We start from the raw sequence: 20,835 nt of genomic DNA, 5'->3' as shown, positions 1-20,835 counted from the left end.
ACTGGGCTGGACGGGGTGGATTGGATTGTCATGGGGTGGATTGGATTGAATTGGATTAGAGTGGAGTGGATTGGAGTGTGGTGGGCTGAATCAACTGGATTGATGTGGGTGAACTGACCGGTGGTGGATGGATTGGGGTAGAGCGTGGTGGATTGGAGAAGAGTAGAGTGGGTTGGACTGCAGTGTAGTGGAGTGAGGTGGTTTGGAGTGGGGTGGACTGGAAGGGGTAAATTAGATTGGAGTGGGGTGGATTAGAGTGCAGTAGATTCGATTGCAGAAGGGTGGTTTGGAGTGAGGTGGATTGGTATGAGGTGGATTGAATTGGAGTACGGTGGGTTAGATTTGTCTGAATTGAAGTGAATTGAATTGGGGAGGGGTGGATGATTGGAGTGGGGTGGATTGTATTGGAGTGGAGTGGATTGGATTGATGTGAGGTGAAGTGGATTGGAGTGGAGTGGGCAGATTGTTTTGGGTTGGAATGGGGGTGATTGTTTGGGATTGTAGTGGGCAGATAGTTTTGGATTGGAGCAGATTGGTATGCCGCAGATTGGAGTGGGGCACAATGTTTTGGCTAGAAGTGGGGAAGATTGGAGTGGGGCAGATTAGAGTGAGGCAGACTGTTTTGGATTGGAATGAGGTGGACTGGAGAAGATCGGAGTGGGGCAGATTGTTTTGGATTGGAGTGAGGCAGATTAGAGTGGGATGGATTGGAGTGGGCAGATTGTGCTGGATTGGAGTGGGGCAAATTGGAGTGGGGCAGATTAGAGTAGGACAGATCAGAGTAAGGAAGATTGTTTTGGATTGTAGTGAGGCAGATTTAGTGGGTCAAATTATTTTGTATTATAATTGAGCCGATTGGAGTGGGGCAGATTAGAGTGGGACAGATAGGAGTGGGGCAGATTGTTTTGGAGTGGAATGAGGTGGACTGGAGAAGATCGGAGTGAGGCAGATTGGAGTGGGGCAGATTGATTTGGATTGGAGTGAGGCAGATTAGAGTGGGATGGATTGGAGTAGGGCAGATTGTGTTGGATTGGAGTGGGGCAAATTGGAGTTGTGCAGATTAGAGTAGGACAGCTAGGAGTGAGGCAGATTGTTTTGGACTGTAGTGAGGCAGATTTAGTGGGGAAAAATATTTTGTATTATAATGGAGCAGATTGGAGTGGAGCAGATTAGAGTGCAACTGATAGGAGTAGGGCAGATTGTTTTGGATTGTAGTACAGCACATTTAGTGAGGCCAATTGTTTTGGATTGAATGGGGCAGATTGTTTTGGTTTGGGGTGGGACAGAGTGGAGTGAATCAGATTGTTTCGGATTGGAGTGCAGCAGATTAGGGTGGAGCAGGTCAGAGTGGGGCAGTCTGTTTTAGATAGGATTAGGAACGATTGAAGTGGAGCAAAATGTTTTAGATTGGATTGGGGCAGATTGTTTTTATTGGAGTGAGGCAGATTATTCTGGATTGGGGTGTGGTGGGTTGGGAGGTTTGGAGTGTGGTGGATTGGATTGGATTCGGTGAGTGGTTCGGATTGGAGTGGGGTGGATTTGTGTGGATCCATATGGAGCGGATCATAGTGGGGTGATTATGTGTTAAAGAATCATTTCAGAAATTACAGATGAGCAAAAAACAATGTCACCATGAGCAAAAGCAAAAGAAAGCATGGGTTCAAAGTGTGAAAAGAAGACTTGCCAAAAAAATTAAGTTAACTATAGAAAATAAATCTTTGCAGTTTTGTTTGTCCTGCATTTTCATTTGCAGGGCACTGAAAGTTACACAGAACAAAATAGTACCTCAATCATGTCGGGAACAGCGGACGTATACTGATTACGTTGTATCAATCAGTGCTTGGTCCCAGCTCCACAGAAATGCACAGAAATTATGTTAGGCCTGCCTAGACAAATTATGAGGCTGTAAAGAAGAGTGCCACGCATGGCAGCACCGAGTAAGCAACGGGCTGGCTCCAAATCCTTTTTCTTAACAATCTCTTGCATGCGAGATGCGAGACCCTAACTAGGAACCCTTAACCCATTGTTTTCAGGCTGAGTGCTTCCCCACCAGGAGATAGCACTCCAGCTGACTTGTAGTCAGGCCTTCAGTGAGGTGTCATTTCAAGATACAGATGGAAACAGGCAATTCATGATCGTGCCACAGGGGATGTGTGTGAGTTGCACTAAGAGACTATAGGAATTTGTGCAGAGGCAGCATTGGAAGTGAACCATACACAAGCTGATTTAATGTAACTTTACTACACACACAAACTAATGTCCTGAACGTTCATCATCGCCCCCGTTTGGAATACAATTGTCTGGCTGTAGACCTTTCATATTGCACTTCTGTGTTAATCTTTGAAGGCTCCATACTAAGTATTAAGGGTATATTTGCACCCATGCTTCTGTAGATGTAGCCCATGAACACGCGACACTGGCGGTCATCACCAGAGTACATGACACATTTGAAGGGATGAACCAATAAAACAGCTGGTTCATTGATCAGGGAGCTACCAGTTCCTTCGTGCTGATAGTGCAGCAAGTTACAGTCGAAGACCGATCCAAGGGCAGAAGCTCGGAGATGTTTCAGGTTCCACGGTGCTATGTGCAGGATCATGGTGATAAGGCCAGTCCTTGGGTTGTTTTCAACTTCAGGTGCAAGTAATTCGTCCTACAAGAGAACAAAATGAGATGGTGAACTATCACATGGCCTCTGTACAATGCTTAGTTTGAGCCGGTGGTTGCAGGTGGGGCTCATTTCCACTCATTTTTGGGGAACATCATAAATTCTCCTCATACGGCTTTCATCCAGAGCAAGAGAGAGGGAAAAAGGGAGAAAAGAAAGTTAAAGAGGAAGATGGAAAAACAGTGAAAAAGAGAAAAGCAGAGATTTGAACCTAAAAGAGGGAGATAAGGGGACGGAGAGTGGCTGGTGGTGGCTTAAAGAGGCATGAGATGGAATCAAGAGTCTCCGCCTTGGTATTTGGCACCCCAACCTTTAGAAGTGACAGCCAGAGTCTTTTGAGCAACACTGGGGGCACTACCCCAGCCCTTTTTCTTTCACAAATTAAGCACTACCTCTGTCGATTGCTAATACGGCAGAATAAAGTGATTCCGTGAAGAATGTTTCTCATGGGTGGAAGGAGTATCAGACACAAGTGGATGAATAGCGTGGTTGTTGTCATGGAGACAATACTGAGCAATGCGAAAACACCCTACTTTATTCAACACCACTTGCTCGCTGCTTCTAAGAGCTTCCTGAAAGCGGTGTATGATGGTTTGATGATCCTGTTAGTGAAAAAGTCTCACAGTAGACACATACACTAGTATATGGTAAAATTACTCCTCAGTACTTTTACTGTGTACTTCCACTTACAGAAACTACTATACATTCATCTCGTTGGTGCAGTCGAGAGGGGACTTCTCTCCTCCAGTGTCCTGTAGCACCAGGGGTTAAGCCTCAGCAATAAGATGCTCTCTTTGGGTGAACATTGCACCTTTTAATCTCCTCATTAAGACATGTCATAACCAGCAGAATACAAAAGTCTAGGATTCATGACACAAGGAAGGGATTGTCAGGATCCACTTTTCCTTTCCTCCACGCATGTATTATTACTCAGCATTTATTCACAGAGCATGGTATTAATACTAATGTTGCAGCGGTACTCTGGAAATTAATTCTAAAACCTTAACACCTTTCCCTGAAGTACAAAATCATGCATATACTCAACAGTGGGGCCCATGACACTGCGAGTCTCTCACAAAACAATTCCATCCTACTTCATGGATCGGTGAAATTCAAAGAAGAGCCTCTGTATGATAGTGGAGTGTCTAAAATAAAACTGGATATTTATACTATTTACACCTGCAGTTTAAATGAGCTTACCATGGTTTTCCTTTAATAAAACATTTAATTAGACACGCCACCACTAAGGTTGACGGATCTGCTAGTAAAAACTTAGGCGTAAAAAATTAGGCGTAGGAAAACTCAAGACCAGCTTAATTCTCCATTTATCTAATTTTTATTAAAAGCAAATTTAACATGTCTAAAGTTTGTTCATTTTATTTCTTTTTTTATTCAAGACGACATTTTAAAAAGGAAAATAAGGATTATATTTCAAACAGTTAATTCCATTTATTTAGGAAAAATCAGTACTAGACATTTTATTTAAATTTCAGAAATACAAGTATTAGCAAAAGACATATAGTTCCCAAATTCAATTTCTCCTATTTCCCTAACTTTCCTGACTAACAACCTAACCTAAGGTTCAAATCTCATTCAGAAGAAATAGAAAATTATTCAAAGTCTTACATCCCAGAAAAATCAGCATTCTGACAGCAGAGAAGTGTGGCTCAATGGTTAAAGCAGCAGACCTTGATGCAGTAGCCTGGCTGGGACCAGGGTTCGATTCCTGCCTCGATGGGTCTTGGGCTCAATTTCCTCAGACCTGATAATTCTCACCTCGGTGCCTATTCTGATCATGAGCCTCACCTGCACCTCTGGGCAATAGCTTGCTTAATCTCTACAACGGCCCCAACAATGCTGAGGATACCTGACTTCACCTTGGGGGTGCCCAGGAGTGGGATCCTCACAGGGAAAGGCCAGGAAGGGTTCCTCGGTGGTATTTGTACAAGCGCCAAGATGCCTATGGGTAGTTGTGCGCTATATAAATGCGTAATTATCCTTATCTCTCACGGAAATCGAAAAGAAGGATATTTCTTCAGTAAAATCAGCACTTTTATACCTTTATTTCTCGCTCTATCTACCTAAAAAAGTAACTTTCAGCTTAAATTTAAGTTCTGATTGGACAATTTAGGGGTGGATGAGCATAACCTCATCTTTTTAATATTCGTCTTCCGTTGTGTCAGCAAAATCTAATAGGTCCTTTGTTTGAGAAAATATCCGGCCTAGTTACGTTCTCAAATTGATATATCCATACATATTCCCATGTTATACAATAGTGACATCCACAGTTGTTAGCAGTCATCTGTATTCTCGGGACATGGTAGCCTTGAACCTCGCTGTTCAGGAACATTCAGCTCACATTCATTCTCGGCTTTATTCGCTCATGCGTATTTCTCTTATGGCCACAGTAAACGAGTGACTCCATTTTCTGCTAGGCCTCACGAGTCAAAAATGTGGAACTATCATAGAAACAAACACAAATGAACGTTAATTTAGGAATTTTAACCCTTCTGTTTACCTCCCCCTTTCTAAGGTTTTCCCTATTAGTAGTTACCTAGCGAAATAGCCACATTTAAGCATATTATACTCACTTATCCTCGTGTTTTGTCACAAAATACGTAAACAAAAGCACATTTATGCCGCATTCCATTATCTCAAAGCTGCTTATTAGTTTAGGACGTGACAGGATCACATAATTAGTTAATTATATTTGCAACATAAGCATAATTAGTTTCCCACATATGTCTGTGTAGGTGCATTTCTTATTCTAAATTGATTAATTACACACATCACTCAATTAGTTCAAGTTATGATTATGGAAGTGTGACTTTACAAGGGGTGCACAAAATGTTGTTTCTCCAACTTGCTCCATCACTAACAACTAGTAAATGGATAGAAAAACGCTATATATGAATTCATTCCTATCCATGCACACTTTTAAAGCATTGATTTCATGAATATGTTTCTCCATTGGGTCTGTTCTCACTTCAATCCTTAGGAGCCCAAACCCCTTTTATGGACTGACTTTGGAAGATTTTTTATTTGTTCTGCTTTAAATACATGTATAATTGAATGTCAACAGAAGCCATTCATATGGGGAGACATTGTTTAGTTCGCATGTGATACATCACATGCCATTACAACAAGGTAGTAACAACGACCACATTGTTATATTGCATACAATTACATTGCAAGTCGTTACAGCAACTTGCTGTAGGGGGCAGAAGGTGTTGGATTTAAATCCAACTCCTTCCCTGCTGTTGCACAAACTGGGGTAGGAATAGTAAATTATACAATTCCTGAGACCAGTGCACCCCCTACAGCAAGTCGTAATGACTTGCGATGTAATTGTATGCAATGTAACAACGCAGTTGTTGTAACGACCGTGTTGTACTGGCATGCGATGTATTGCATGCAAACTAATGTCACATATTCTTCATATGATATGACACATCAACAGCCCGCACTTCTGTAATAGCTAATGCTCATGTCACATAAGTAGTCCTTTCTCACTAACGACAAAGCAGCAGACAAGCTTAACTTTATCTAGAGCTTTCACATACTGTTTATTAACGTTTAATATACTAAAACATTTTTAAAAAATGGAAAACAGCTAATTCCTTTGCAGATACCGTAGGGTAGTCTGGAACAGTAAGGCAAAATGTTATTATTTACTTATTGCTTTGAAACAAATATGTTCCAAAAACATCTATCTGGTAATACTCCTTTCTCAATAGGAAATTAAAGGTTGAGGACTATATCTTATAAGCATCGGATTTCCTACCTTTGCAAGATCCTCTCGAGAATCTTTTTCACCCAGGGGGCGTTCGGATCAACACATACTTCCTGCCCCGATTTTAGGACGAGTCTGGGAATACAAAAGTATGGATGAGGCATAGGGCTCGTTACTGTAATCATTCTCAAGTTCAACAGTGTTACTCTGCTAGCGTGCAATTCAAACACATGCATGTTCTCGTTGGCCATTTCTCACAGTTTTGGGGTACAGCAGAATAATGTATTGAGCAATTCTTTATGATTTAAGAGTCCCTTGAAATCAATCTCACAGCAAACCCCGACACTGTCTTTATTTTGTATTTGAAGTACAACATTGAATATATGAGTAAAATCAGGCTAAAATAATTACAACTGTAGAATGATGCATGGGTTTGGTATTTTAGTCATGCTGGCACATCCTATGTTACTCTTTTCTTTGACTAGCAGGGAGCATGACTCGTGTTTTTTGGAATCGCAATTGATTTCCTCACTGTAACTTCCAAAATCTTTTCTGAAGACTTGTGGTAAATCACGCACTGCACATTGCAAATTAGTTGAAACAATATCACTCTATCCTAACTTTAACATTTTTGGGATTTATTTTTAAATATTGTTTTATGTGTGTTAGTCCAACTAGTTAATTTGAATAAATAACTGTACAACTCCATTGAATTGTTAGAAGCTGGACACAAATGGGATACATTTACTAAAATGTGATGCTACACAGCTTCCAAAGGTGTTGTGCGGTGCTGTCTTGCATGAAAAGGAGAGTGAAAAACAGCACCAGATCTTTTTAGCTAAGGTGTTTTTTTTTATCTCGCCCAGATAACATGCCCTTTAAGCTGCCATGCACCAACACACACACCCTTGCTCCATTGTGCTAGAGTGTGTGTGTTTTGTCAGGCACAGGTTTTGTACTGGAGAGGTTCTCTTCCAGTACACAAATTATGCATTTTTGCCTTTCCCTCTTTGTTTGTGTGCTGTACTGTGCAGCATACAAACTAAGTACAAGGAGTAAGTCTAAATGGAAATATTTATCCTCTGTTACTCCTGTCTCGAGGAGGTATACGATTTTTGTGCAAATCCCTCTCTACAGGTGTTGGTAGATAGCGAATTGCAGCAAAACCCATTGGTGGCTGCATGAGAAAACCCATTGATCACCCATGGAACATCCCCTTGACACAAAGTAGCACAAAGGTTCACTTTGACCAACTTTCCAATGCAACTTGTGGTTTGCGTTGAAAAGCACATACCACCAAAACACTTTGTACTGGTTTGCATTGCAACAGCAATGAAAACCTGGCACTAAGTGTTGGTTATTTGGTCCTGGTGACCATACAGCTGCACCTGGAGCTGAGCTCGGGTAGGGAGGACGCAGTATTTAGAAATATCTTATTGGTTTAAAGGCATCTGCTACAGAAATCCTTCTGTGTCCAGAAGTTTTCAGGCAACAATAAAAATGTCAAGATAACTCTGGTGAATAATGTTCCTAGAATTTTGTCTAGTATTGTATGCTAGCCCAGTGTGTTACTGCTTTTTAGGTCTCGGCCTGCATAGGCTGCGTTTGCGCAGTCTCACCGGCGAGATCTTATGTTTTTCAGTGTGGGGCTTGAACCCGCCCCTCTTCTCCATTGGCTGGCTTCCTAAACAGAGGCCAGCTATTGGAGGAGAAGGGCATCTGTCCATTTAAGCCCGTGTTTTTGGGATCGAGGGGCGTGTTTTTTTACGTTCTTTCTCTCCTCTTCCCATTGGCTGGGATTTTACATTCCAGCCAATGAGAAGAGGAGAGAATGAAAAACACGCCCCCCAGTCCGAAAATGACGGGGTTGTCGGAGAGCCATTTCTGCTAGACCCCCGCTGGAATAAGAAGAGAAGCTGCTGAGTCCTCCGCCCCAGTCGGTGAGTGCTCGCTTTTCTGGCCTCTGTTCCCTGATTGTGCCCGTTTTCTTGCCTCTTCTTGCCTCTGTTCCCTCGTTGTGCTTGCTTTTCTGTGTGTGTGGGGCTCTGTGTGTGTGGGGGGCTCTGTGTGTGGGGGCGTTCTGTGTGTGGGGGGGCTCTGTGTGTGTGGGGGGGCCATGTATGTGTGGGGGGCTCTGTGTGTGTGGGGGAGCTCTGTGTGTGTGGGAGGGGGCTCTGTGTACTTGGGGGTGGTTCTGTGTGTGTGTGTGTGTGGCTCTGTTCCCTGTGTGTGGCTCTGTGTGTGGCTCTGTGTGGCTCTCTGTGTGTGTGGCTCTGTGTGTGTGTGTGTGGTTCTGTGTGTGTGTGTGTAGCTCTGTGTGTGTGTGTGTATGCGGCTCCCTGTGTGTGTGGGGCTCTCTGTGTGTGTGGGGGCTCTGTGTGTGTGGGGGGCTCTGTGTGTGGGGGGGCTGTGTGTGTGTGGGGGGCGATGTATGTGTGGGGGGCTCTGTGTGTGTGGGGGAGCTCTGTGTGTGTGTAGGGGCTCTGTGTGTTTGGGGGTGGTTCTGCATGTGTGTGTGTGGCTGTGTGGCTGTGTGTGTGTGGGTGTGTCTGTGTGTGTGTGTGTGTGTGTGTGGATCTGTGTGGGTGTGTGTGGCTGTGTGTGTGTGTGTGTGGCTCTCTGTGTGTGTGGCTCTGTGTGTGTGGCTCTGTATGTGTGTGTGTGGCTCTGTGTGTGTGTGGGGCTCTGTGTGTGTATGTGTGTGTGGCTCCCTGTGTGTGTGGGGCTGTGTGTGTGTGGGGGGGGGGCTCTGTGTGTGTGGGGGGGGCTCTGTGTGTGTGGGGGCCTCTGTGTGTGGGGGGGGCTCTGTATGTGTGGGGGGCTCTGTATGTGTGGGGGGCTCTGTGTGTGTGGGGGGGCTCTGTGTGTGTGGGGGGCTTCTGTGTGTTTGGGGGTGGTTCTGCGTGTGTGTGTGCCTGTGTGTGTGTGGCTGTGTGTGTGTGTGTGTGGCTCTGTGTGTGGCTGCGTGTGTGTGTGTGTGGCTGTGTGTTTGTGTGTGGCTCTGTGTGTGTGTGGCGCTGTGTGTGTGTGTGGGTGTGTCTTGACAGGTTTTTTGGCTCTATTTCGGAGTGATGAAGATTTTAAGCTTGCTCTCATCTAGGATCTGTATTCTTACCTTGTGTTGGCCCTTTTAAGCCCTTTTTCCAGACCTAGAAGAGGATAGCTGCTTTATATGATGATAGATCCCTTATTCTTAACTCTAATCCATCTATTGCCTATTGGCTTTGACATAATTATGTGTCCTTTCATTAGCCTGCCTATAGTAGAGGGTGGATCCTGTGGTCCTGACTTTATATTACACATTGGTAGGTACTCTGACAGAGCTAAGGGTTATTTCATCCTTCTCAGGCCTACAAGGCCCAGAACTAGAGAGACTCCATTTTGCTTTCTGTCCCTGCATAGCTGAGATGCTTGAAGGGGAAAGGTAATATTTTGGTTTTGAGCTGTTGTTCGTCCTAAGCGAACCGGAGAGAACCGGCCAGAGCTGAATCTAATCAAGAAGTGTCCCTGGGCTCAGGTCTCTAGACGAAACAAGCAGTTGATCACTGTGGGAGCGTCTAGAGCAAGGAGCCTGGTGCATGGACCTGGTGGGAGGAGGCTGATGGCTGGAACTTTCCATGAGGAAACAGCATTCCATAATAGTGAAGTGCAGAGGCGGAGTCAGTTAGTTGAGTTGGAGTTGCAGAAAGAGCTTGAGCTGGAGAGAGTTCGAGCGAGAAGGAGTTGAGCTGGAGCTGCAGAGAGAGTTGAGTTGGAGGAGCGGAGAGAGTTGAGCTGGAGTTGCAGAAGGAGTGGAGAATCAGAAAGAGTTTATGTTGAATTGGAGCAGAGGAGAGGAGTGGAGTTGCAGGAGGAGAAGAGACAGAAGATGCTTGGAACAGAGAGAAGACAGACAGACAGTCAGTGAGCTGGAACTGAAGGAAGCAGTCAGAAGCAGTTACTTATCAGGAGGTGTTGTGAATAGCTGGAGTCTGAAGTAATGCCTTTTAGAAGAGACTGAAGTTATATCGTGGATTAATCTGTGGGAGCAGCTGGAGTGAATTGGACATTGGCATGGAGACAATCAGATAGAGTGAAGAAGCTAGTGGAGCGAACGATTATCAGAGTGGCAGAAACCATTAGACTGTAGTTGGAAGGTGGAGAGAGTCCGTGGGGGAGAGGAGTCCAGTGCAGAGTGATCAGCGCAGATGTGTGTCCAAGAGTGCAGGAGAGGATCTAAGACGAGCTAAGGCACAGACGAGAGGGAAGCCCAGATGACAGTTAGAGCAAGACTTCATACTCCCTAGGTGATATTGTTCCTTACTTTTCAAATATTAACCTTGTCCTTATATTATATGTCTAATCCCTTTTCTTTCAGCAGTGTGTTACAGTTCCTGTTAGTCACAGAGACCCCGCAGATAACATTGTCCCTGTTATATGTCTAATCCCTTTTCTTTCAGCGGTGTGTTACAGTTCCTGTTAGTTACAGAGACCCCGCAGATCTGTGTATGAATCCTTTTCTATTGTTATTGTAATAAAGATACCCCAGTTCTTAGTGAACCAGTGTGCATGTGTTGTTCTTATGATAGAGAGCGTTTAAATCGGGTAATAACTCTTGCATACAGTGTGTGTCTATTGTTCTTAAAGCACAGGTAACCTTTCCTTCTAGTCAGGTGTTACAGCCAGAACAGATGCTGCCCCTGATCCGGTAAGTAGCCACTGAATAATTAGGGAGAGAGAGGAGCCCTTGAGCTAGGGAAATATTCAGACACTAAGTGATTCAGCCATCCCATAATATTATTGTAGTAGCGAACCTTTAGTGAATAGTGAGAGAGACTTCCCAACATAGAGAGAGAGAGAGCTGGAGGTATTCATAGGAAAGTGATCGTCGTTGTGTAGCGGCGTTAGTGAGAGCACTGTTTGTGGTCAGTGTGTATACCCACATGATTGTGGCTTGAGAGAGCACCGGGGGGATACGGTATGTAATGAGATCGCCTCTAGGGAAAGTGGCGTTAGTGAGAGCACTGATTGTGGTCAGTGTGTAGGACCGCCGGATTGTGGACCGGATAAAAAGAGAGCACTGGGGCTGCAGCTCAGTGTGTATGGCACGCCAGATTGCGTGTCGAGTGAGCACTGATGGTGATCAGTGTGTAATGGTAAATAATCAGAACTGCCCCAGGGTAGATTAGTCTGGACCCATGTGGTCGCGAGACTATGAGGTATGAGTGTGGTGTAGGGCATGGACGTCCTTAGTAATCAGTGAGTATTCCTAGTAATCCCTAAAGATTTAGTGGTGTTTCTGATGATATGAGCTTGTATATTGCGAGTTCCCCATCCTCAGGTAGGTACCCAGGTGCCTGGATAGATGGGTCCTGAGGAGGGAGGTGGTTACGTTTTGGCCAGGTTGGTGTTGCTCTTGTGAGCTGGTTCTATCTAGTCTGAGAATCTGGTCATAACAGGGTGCAAATGCAATAGGTCTCTAATTTGCGAGAGATTAAGCTATTGACATTGTAAATGACAATGCCATTTATTTATCAGTTTTCAAAACCAAAACATAAAGAAAAAATGTGTCATTTACAATGCCAATAGCTCTAACTTTGGCAAAGGTGAGACCGTTGCATTGTAAATGCTTGTTTCATATAGATCCTTTGGTTACTTGCTGTTCATAAGTTACAATTGTTATCTATACTAATATAATAAAGAGAGAGCCCAAACCTTTGAGGCGGGTAATCTCAGGAACCACAGCACCAATCACAACACCCAATACAGCGTTGGAAAGGGCAGTTGCAGCAGAAGGACATAGGATATGCAGATGCCCACCATATACATTTAAAAGGTAAAAGAACCGTGCCAGCAAAGTAGTCCCTTGTGGGCGTGTCTGCGTTTTGCTGTGGGCGTGTGCTGGGGGCATGACAAACGCTGGGGGCGTGTGGTACGTTCCTCCCTTCATGCCATGTCTCATATTGTGTGCTAATCCCACCCTAGTCCCTTTAAATACCCCTGCACCCCATAATCATAACCCTCCCTTACTCCTTAAAATACCCCAACACCCTTACAGACTAACCCATCTTAACCCTATAAATATACCCTATACTCCAAAACCCAAACCTATCCTAAACCCTAAAAATACCCCTGTACCCCAAAACCCAAACCTAGCCCTGAACCCTATAAATACCCCTGTACCTCAAAACCAAAACCTACCCCTGAACCCTAAAAATACCCAAAACCCAAACCTAGCCCTGAACCCTAAAAATACCACTTTACCCCAAACCCCAAACCTACCCCTAAACCCTAAAATACCCCTAAACCCCAAAACCCAAAACCCAAACCTAGCCCTGAACCCTTAAAATACCCCTGTACCCCAAACCTACCCCTGAACCCTAAAAATACCCCTGTACCCCAAAACCCAAACCTAGCCCTGAACCCTAAAAATAACACGGTACCCAAAACCCAAACCTACCCCTGAACCCTAAAATACCCCTGTACTCCAAAACCCAAACCTAGCCCTGAACCCTAAAAATACCCCTGTACCCCAAAACCCAAACCTAGCTCTGAACCCTTAGAATACCGCTGTACCCCAAAACCCAAACCTACCCCTGAACCCTAAAAATACCCCTGTACCCCAAAACCGAAACCTAGCCCTGAACCCTATAAATACCCCTTTACCTCAAAACCCAAACCTACCCCTGAACCCTAAAAATACGCCTGTACTCCAAAACCCAAACCTAGCCCTGAACCCTAAAAATACCACTGTACCCCAAAACCCAAACCTACCCCTGAAGCCTAAAATACCCCTGTACCCCAAAACCCAAACCTAGCCCTGAACCCTTAAAATATCCCTGTACCCCAAAACCCAAACCTACCCCTGAACCCTAAAAATATCCCTGTACCCCAAAACTCAAACCTAGCCCTGAACCCTAAAAACAACCCTGTACCCCAAAACTCAAACCTACCCCTGAACCCTAAAAATACCCCTGTACCCCAAAACCCAAACCTAGCCCCGAACCCTTAAAATACCCCTATACCCCAAAACCCAAACCTAGCCCTGAACCCTAAAAATACCCCTGTACCCCAAAACCCATACCTATCCCTAAACACAAAATCCATCCCTGTAACCCATAACCCAAAACTATATCTCAACCCGTAAAATACCCAAACACCCCAAAACATATACCTCCGTACCCCAAAACATATACCCCTATACTCATACTTACCTTATCCAAACATAAAAAAAAACATGCTTTTACCATTCATGCATTTACAACGAATTTCGTTGTAAATGAATGTGTGGTAAAAGCATATAAAATGTAATGCCTTGCGTTATAATGGCATTGCGAAGTAATGGTACTTTCGTAATGAAAGTATGCGGAGTGTTGGTGTGCGGAAAGAAATTTGCGGAATACTGGGTGTTTACCCATCCCCGGTAAGTACATTGGTGGCACGCGGCCCACATCTCCAGCAACATACTCATATTTTTTCACCACCCATTTGAAAAATGCACAGGTCTCTCTCATTGATGGCCAGCACTGACATACACTTTTAGACACACCTCCCGCCACAAGTTCTAGAATTGCGAACTTTAGAGCTGGGGAGCTACGTTCGAATCTCGGCATCAGCGCAACATCCTGTGATTCCAGGCAAGTCGCTTTGCCTCCCCGTGCCTACCACAAATGAATGTGTTCTTCTGTAATGTAAATTGTGCTCATGCCATGTTGTCGAGTTCGCGCTATATAATATTGCAAGGAAAAATAAAATAGGGAAACTCGAGTTCACACACTACTGAACGCGCACTCTTAAGTGCGTCAGCAGTGCACTGTGAATCGGAGCGTTTCACAGGCATGTCGCAGATAAGAAATGCTATCAAAACGAAATCCTACAAAACAATATACTACTGGCCGGCAGCAATTCATACCCGGAAAAGGTCGGGACGGGCTGCTAGTATATCAATAAAGTGACCGATGAACTTTCATCAAAAAGCTGCATGCAAACTTTATGGTATAGGTTAGAATGTTATGTTTTTTTCCCAATCTTTCATTATCCTAAAGTTGCTAAAAAGGGTTAGTTTGGGTAGAAATACATTTTTCTTAGTAAAGCCATCCCCAAACACTGCGGTACATTTTAAATCCTGAGTTTGTGCTTCTCCAGAAAAAACACTCTTAAAATATATTTCCTACGAAAGTTGATGACATGATTCTACACCTTGTAATCCTCATTGTCCTGTGTGGCATTTTGGATAGACTGATTTGCACCCGTATGATTCATTGTCTCTGTATAATGTGTGTGTGATGTAAAGTGCTCTGACACCCTATACCGGTATGAGTAGCGCTGTAAAGCAAATTAAATTCTTGTGAGAGAGAGGCTTTGGAGCTATGAGGGGCACTGTTGGAGGTGGTAGTGAGGGACTCTGTAGAGAAGGTCACTGTGGGGGGACGCCAAAAAAGACTGTCGCACCGGGTGACACCAGTGCTGAAGCCGGCCCTGACCTGTGCCAACTTGTCTGGTAACACAGAGCAATCATTTAGCCCTTAAACATAGGACAATAGGTAGAACAGAGTCAGGATCTTTGTGGGTACCAACCTGATGTTGGCTAATGATCATAGAACACTAGAAAATTTCCGGTGAACAGACAAAATATCGACTCCAAAATATCGACTGGACATAATATCGAGTTTTAAATATAGACTGGACAAAATATCGACTGGACATAATATCGACTACAAAAATATCGTTTTTCAGGTAAGTGAAGTAATATCGACTGTATAAAATATAGATAGCAAAAATATCGAATTTTTAATAATATATAATATTTTATAGTGTATTTTTATGTAATAATATGTGTGAAAAGTGTGTATTAATGTTATAAAATATTTTATTAAATGGATTTTGTTTTTTTAATAATTGCGTTATGTAATTCTGTAGCGGGTTGTGGGTTTATAGGGGAATAGGGTGGGAAGTAATTTAATAATAATTAATTAATATATGTTTGTAAATATTTATAATTAATAATTAATTGATAATTAATAATAATTAGTTAATTAATTAATATAATGTTGTACATATTTTGATTTAGTAATTAATTGGTAATTGATTAATTGTAATTAGTTAATTACATTAGTTAGAGTACATTTTAATATATATAATTTTGTGTTATTGTTAAGTAATTAATTGGGAAAAAATAATATTAATTATTAAAATAATTACAGCTAATGTGCTAATATATTTACTTTATTGTTATTGTTAATTAATAATTATTTGGTAATTAAATAATATTGATACATTTTGGGTAAAGGAGTATTTTTAGGGTTCAGGGTCAGTTTTTAGTTTTTGGGTAAAGGGGCATTTTTAGGGTTCAGGGTCAGTTTTCAGTTTTTGGGTAAAGGGGCATTTTTAGGGTTCAGGGTCAGTTTTCAGTTTTTGGGTAAAGGGGCATTTTTAGGGTTCAGGGTCAGTTTTCAGTTTTTGGGTAAAGGGGCATTTTTAGGGTTCAGGGTCAGTTTTCAGTTTTTGGGTAAAGGGGCATTTTTAGGGTTCAGGGTCAGTTTTCAGTTTTTTGGGTAAAGGGGCATTTTTAGGGTTCAAGGTCAGTTTTCAGTTTTTGGGTAAAGGGGCATTTTTAGGGTTCAGGGTCAGTTTTTAGTTTTTGGGTAAAGGGGTATTTTTAGGGTTCAGGGTCAGTTTTGGGTTTTTGGGTAAAGGGGTATATTTTAGGGTTCAGGGTCAACAAATAAGATTGTAAAAAATTATTTTTATTATTTTCATTTATTATTTAATTATTATAATTTAATTTAAGTATTTTTAAGTATATTTTAGTAATTAAAATTTATTATTAATTTAATTTAACACTGTTTTTAATAAAGTCGATATTTTTTACATCTATATTATTGTTAACGATATTTTGTACTCGATATTTTTGTACTTACCTGTTTGTAGATAGAAAGTCGATATTTTGTCTGTCGATATTTTGGCAACGATATTTTTGCAGGTCGATATTTTGGCAGTCTATATTATTTCAGTGATCCAAAATTCCCATCTGCTCTGAGAAGTTCCTTTACTTACTCATGGTGAGAGCATATTCTGGCTCTGCTCTCTGGAACTACCAGCTTCCGCCATCTCTTCCTGCCTAGGTGTGTCTGACTATCTCCTAGTTCCTTTCTTTAAATTACATCATATATGCTAACTGACAATCTACGTGAGATAGGTCCTCGCAGTTAAGCACCTAAAACAGTTGATATGTATATTTGCTGACTTTAAAAAAATGCAAAAACATAATTTCTTTTGCAATGTATTCACTTTAAATAATTCCTTGATTGTGAAAGATTAATTTGGTCACTTAAGAAGCACATTACATGAACATTTCTGTATGTGGCAATAGAGGCTTTAGAGGTATTTGCTCTTTTCCAGATATAGGGGAGAATAAGTGTGGTGTAATTTGTATTGGGAGCAGTGGTATACATTTCACTTTTGCAATGAAGACTCTGCGGTGAATTTGACAGTATTTATTCTAATGCTATGCTCTCTGTGTCTTGTGATTAATTTCTGTGAAAACATACAGCGATCACTGTTTTAATACCAGTCCCAATAATGTGCGATATTACAGTCATCTTCTTTTTAGACATTTTTATTTTAGCAGTCATTGCTGTCCTAACGTTTGTGCAATATGGCACAATGCAGTCTTTGCAATGATAGTTAGTTACATAATGTTTATAAAGCAGTTTGTGTTAAACAAACTTTAAATTTCATTATGTGTCATTTCAAATTGCAGTTTGACTTTTTAACGTTAATTTTCCTTTCTTCCTCCGATCTACTTTTGAAATTAGTCTTCCCTTGCAAATGTAACCACTTGAGACACTGATCAATTTACCTCACACCCGAAAATTTTGAGTTTTAACATTTTGTTAAATGACATATTCATTGTGTGAAACGTTGTTGAAAGTACAAAACTTCTGCATTTCCGGAGAATCTTGCTGTGTTTTTGATAAATTTTACATGGTAACTTGTGAAACTTTTTTTGTTTGTTTTCATTTTCCCTCCTGTTATCTTTGAAATGGCGGATTCTTGTGTTTACTTCATCTAAACTGCCATGTTCTGGTAAACATTGCCCATTTTTCCCCTGATAAATATTGACCGGTTAGATCTGCCAAGAATTATCAGAAAACGCAAAATTCCAATTTTTAAGAGCAACATCAAGTGAAAACCCTCGCATTCAAATTGAAAAGAAAGACCTTATGTGCTAGAAATGTCCCACTAAGTGTATTCTTGCATTTTCTGCAGGAGGTGATTTGCAGATTTTTTTGCAAAGTCTCCAAATGTCCAAAATAGTCTGCTATGAAAGCATTTAATTCCATACCCTCAATCGGCGAACAGTATAATATTAAGGGACCGATTCCGATTCGGGTCAGAAGGGCTCCGAACCAAGTTCGGAGCCCTTCCGACCGAATCGGTCAGGGTCGGCCGGATTCCATTCCGACCGAGCCATTCCGATGGGCTCGGTCGGAATGGAATCTGACTCGGATTTCCAGATGGCCTAAGAGGTGCTCAGAGTACACGTATGCCATCCAGAAATCCTTTGGAATTCCCCCAGTCACCTCTTTACGACCGAGGGAGTACGATGGCAGTTTTTCACTGCCTTTTCGTGCCGGTCTGTCAGGCAAAAAAAGGCAGTCGGAATCTGTCTTTGGGGCCCCCAGCAGGGCCCCCATGGGTGCAAGTCTGCCAAATGGCAGCCTGGGGGCACCTATGGTGCCCCTCTGTGGATCCCTGCACCCGGTGACAGGCGCCTTGGGATGCCGGCCAAAGGGTGCAGGGATGAACGGCACCCCTGCTTTTCTAAATGCAGGCATGCATTCCGCTCTGAATGCATGCCTGCATTGTGAAGTATACGAGTGCGACCGAACCCTGTTCAGTCACATCGTATTAGCAGGGCCGTAACCCACGACAGCAGGTCGGTGGGTTACTGCTCCTGACCGATGTCGGACGGACCTGAGTCCGTCCAACATCGGAATCGGCCCCTATGTGTGCAGGTAACAGTAGACTGTTGCATCTGCCCATATAGATAAATGTTTTATTTACATAATACTCTGATTGTTCTGAAAAGATTACGCCTGTTTTGCAAAAGTACATAAAAGAAACTGTGCACGTGTTAAATACACTGGATTTCTGAACAGCAGTAGCCTTTGGTACTTTTTGAAAAATCCTTTACAAGCCTTGGCCGGGGATCATCCTTTACAACGCAACTTTTACTCCGCACTACCAATACGACGCAGCTATTACAACGCAAGTCGTTACAACGACTTGCGCTGGAGGGCGCTGTAGGATAGGGAATAGTTTAATTTTCTATCCAACACCTTCCCTACTATCCACGGGGACTGGAGTTGGAATAGAAAATTAAACTATTCCACTATCCAGCGCCCCCCAACGCAAGTCGTTGTAACGACTTGCGTTGTAAAAACTGTGTTGTAATGGCATGCGGAGTAAAAGCATGCGTTGTGATGTCATACATCCGCCTTGCTAACAATAAACAACAGAAGAGTGAAGAAATAGCAAAAAACCCCAAAATAATATATGAGGAGAAAGGGAAAACAGAGGGATGAGACAATACAAGATAATTTAAGAACCCTCACTCACCAACCTAGTGGTGACATGCTTCATCACTGGGTTCCCACTGGAAAGACCTAGGGGTCAATTCCGATTTGGGAAAAACCGCTCCGAATAGCCGTTTGGAGCGTTTTTCCTGTACGAATCGTACCCTGCAACGTCCCCCGTACGTACGACGAAGTACGATTCGTACCAGGAGCCGTACTCCGTACGAGTCGTACAAGACACCGTACGACTCTAATCTCCGTACGATTCTCCCTCGGAACCTGCTGTACGGGACATCTGTACGGTTCGCGGCTGGTTTTTACGACCCAGCAAGTACGATACGTGTCGGGTACTCACCCTACGAGCCTTTTTCTACGGGAGCTGAAAACAGCCGTAAAAGCAGAGTTCGTGCGGAAACAGGTACGGAACGGCCCCCCGGGGTACGGTGCGTACCCCCCATGATCGCAGGGGTACGCACCGTACCCCTGCGATCATGGGTTGTACGAGCCATACCCCCATTGTAGGATCGGTGTACGAGCCGTACCCCCATTGTATGATCGGTGTACGAGCCGTACCCCCATTGTACGATCGGTGTACGAGCCGTACCCCATTGTACGTTCGGTGTACGAGCCGTACCCCCATTGTACGATCGGTGTACGAGCCGTACCCCATGTACGATGGGGGTACAGCTCGTACACCGATCGTACAATGGGGGTACGGCTCGTACACCGATCGTACAATGGGGGTACGGCTCGTACACCGATCGTACATGGGGTACGGCTCGTACACCGATTGTACAATGGGAGTAGGCCTCGTACACCGATCGTACAATGGGGTACGGCTCGTACACCCCATGATCGCAGGGGTACGTGCCGTACCCCTGCAATCATGGGGGGGTACGCGCTGTACGGGGTGTATGTAAATCATGGGTGGTAAGCGCTGTACGGGGTGTATGTAATCGTGCGCTTTTCCGTACGAATCGCCCTTACCTGACGTGGACCGTACGAATCGCGTCCTGATTCCCGGGTCCGGATCGTACTCGTCGGGTCGTACGGCGTGTGTACGGGTCGTACGGTTCACAGTCTCAGCCTTGCAATACGTACGGATCGCGACGATTCGGACGGATTCACGGAATGCGGATCGTACTACGCGACTCGGACGGACGGGTACGATTCGTACGGAAAGGGCTACGAATACGAATCGTACGGTGGATTTTTTTACCGGATGGAATCGAGCCCCTAGTGTGTTTCCAGTGTGCTTCAACGCCTGTTTACAGCGGAGCTGGTTCTTGTGTGTGTTGAGGGTGTATTCCGGCCAAATTGAGCTAGGTGAGTGTAAAAAAGTGAAACAGAATTTATTATAAAAAGTGCAAATGCGTGACTTTCTACTACTTTATTAATAGTCCGGTTTGCACTGGTTAAAAACTGATATAGATGGACCCATAGGGTTAGTCTTAGTTATTAGAGACCCCTAGTCCATAGTGAAAAAGATTGGTCGACATGTTTCTGCTTTTTGGAGCCCAAGTCGCACTGCTTTCATCAGGACCATATAATGTGATCCTCCGGTGGTGTACACGCCCTAAGGTGCACCCTGCCGTGAGGAATTTGTGTGAAAAGAAAAAGAAAATTTTTTTTTCCTTTTTTATTTAGTATTTATTATACTTACGGCTATAAGCCGTTCAAGACCACTACAGCAATTTTGCTGGAGTCAGGTACCTGTAGGGAGAAATGTTTCCATAATTAGAATGAAACGATCTCAACTAATATGGTGCAGTACCAATTAACTCCACTCAATCCCTTCACCCAGTTAAAAAACACCTGTATGGTGAAATAGGGTAAAATGAGTCAATGGGGTAGCCAATCATTGTTCCCAATGT

General features: G+C 43.3%; 1 protein-coding gene across 2 annotated transcripts in view; it reads right to left on the bottom strand.

Annotated features, from left to right (window-relative positions):
- Positions 1-466: 466 nt before the first annotated feature.
- The window catches only part of LOC147727449 (alveolar macrophage chemotactic factor-like), a 28,323-nt gene continuing 7,954 nt past the window's right edge, over positions 467-20,835 (bottom strand). Inside the window, exons 3-4 of one of the 2 annotated variants that reach the window (XM_086961520.1) lie at positions 6,453-6,536; positions 467-2,653 (exon numbers count right to left, since the gene is read on the bottom strand). In XM_086961520.1, the coding sequence (XP_086817646.1) occupies positions 2,596-2,653; positions 6,453-6,536 (142 nt within the window). In that variant the 3' untranslated portion in view covers positions 467-2,595. Of the gene's footprint in view, positions 2,654-3,984; positions 5,128-6,452; positions 6,537-20,835 lie in introns of those variants that run through there. The other variant, XM_086961521.1, reaches the window with a different exon arrangement.

The sequence above is a fragment of the Lissotriton vulgaris genome, chromosome 3_1, assembly GCF_964263255.1.
Source record: "Lissotriton vulgaris chromosome 3_1, aLisVul1.2, whole genome shotgun sequence".
In the NCBI taxonomy this organism is placed as follows: domain Eukaryota; kingdom Metazoa; phylum Chordata; class Amphibia; order Caudata; family Salamandridae; genus Lissotriton; species Lissotriton vulgaris.
The sequence above is the reverse complement of the archived record's forward strand: the minus strand, read 5'-3'. Positions and strand labels throughout refer to the sequence as shown.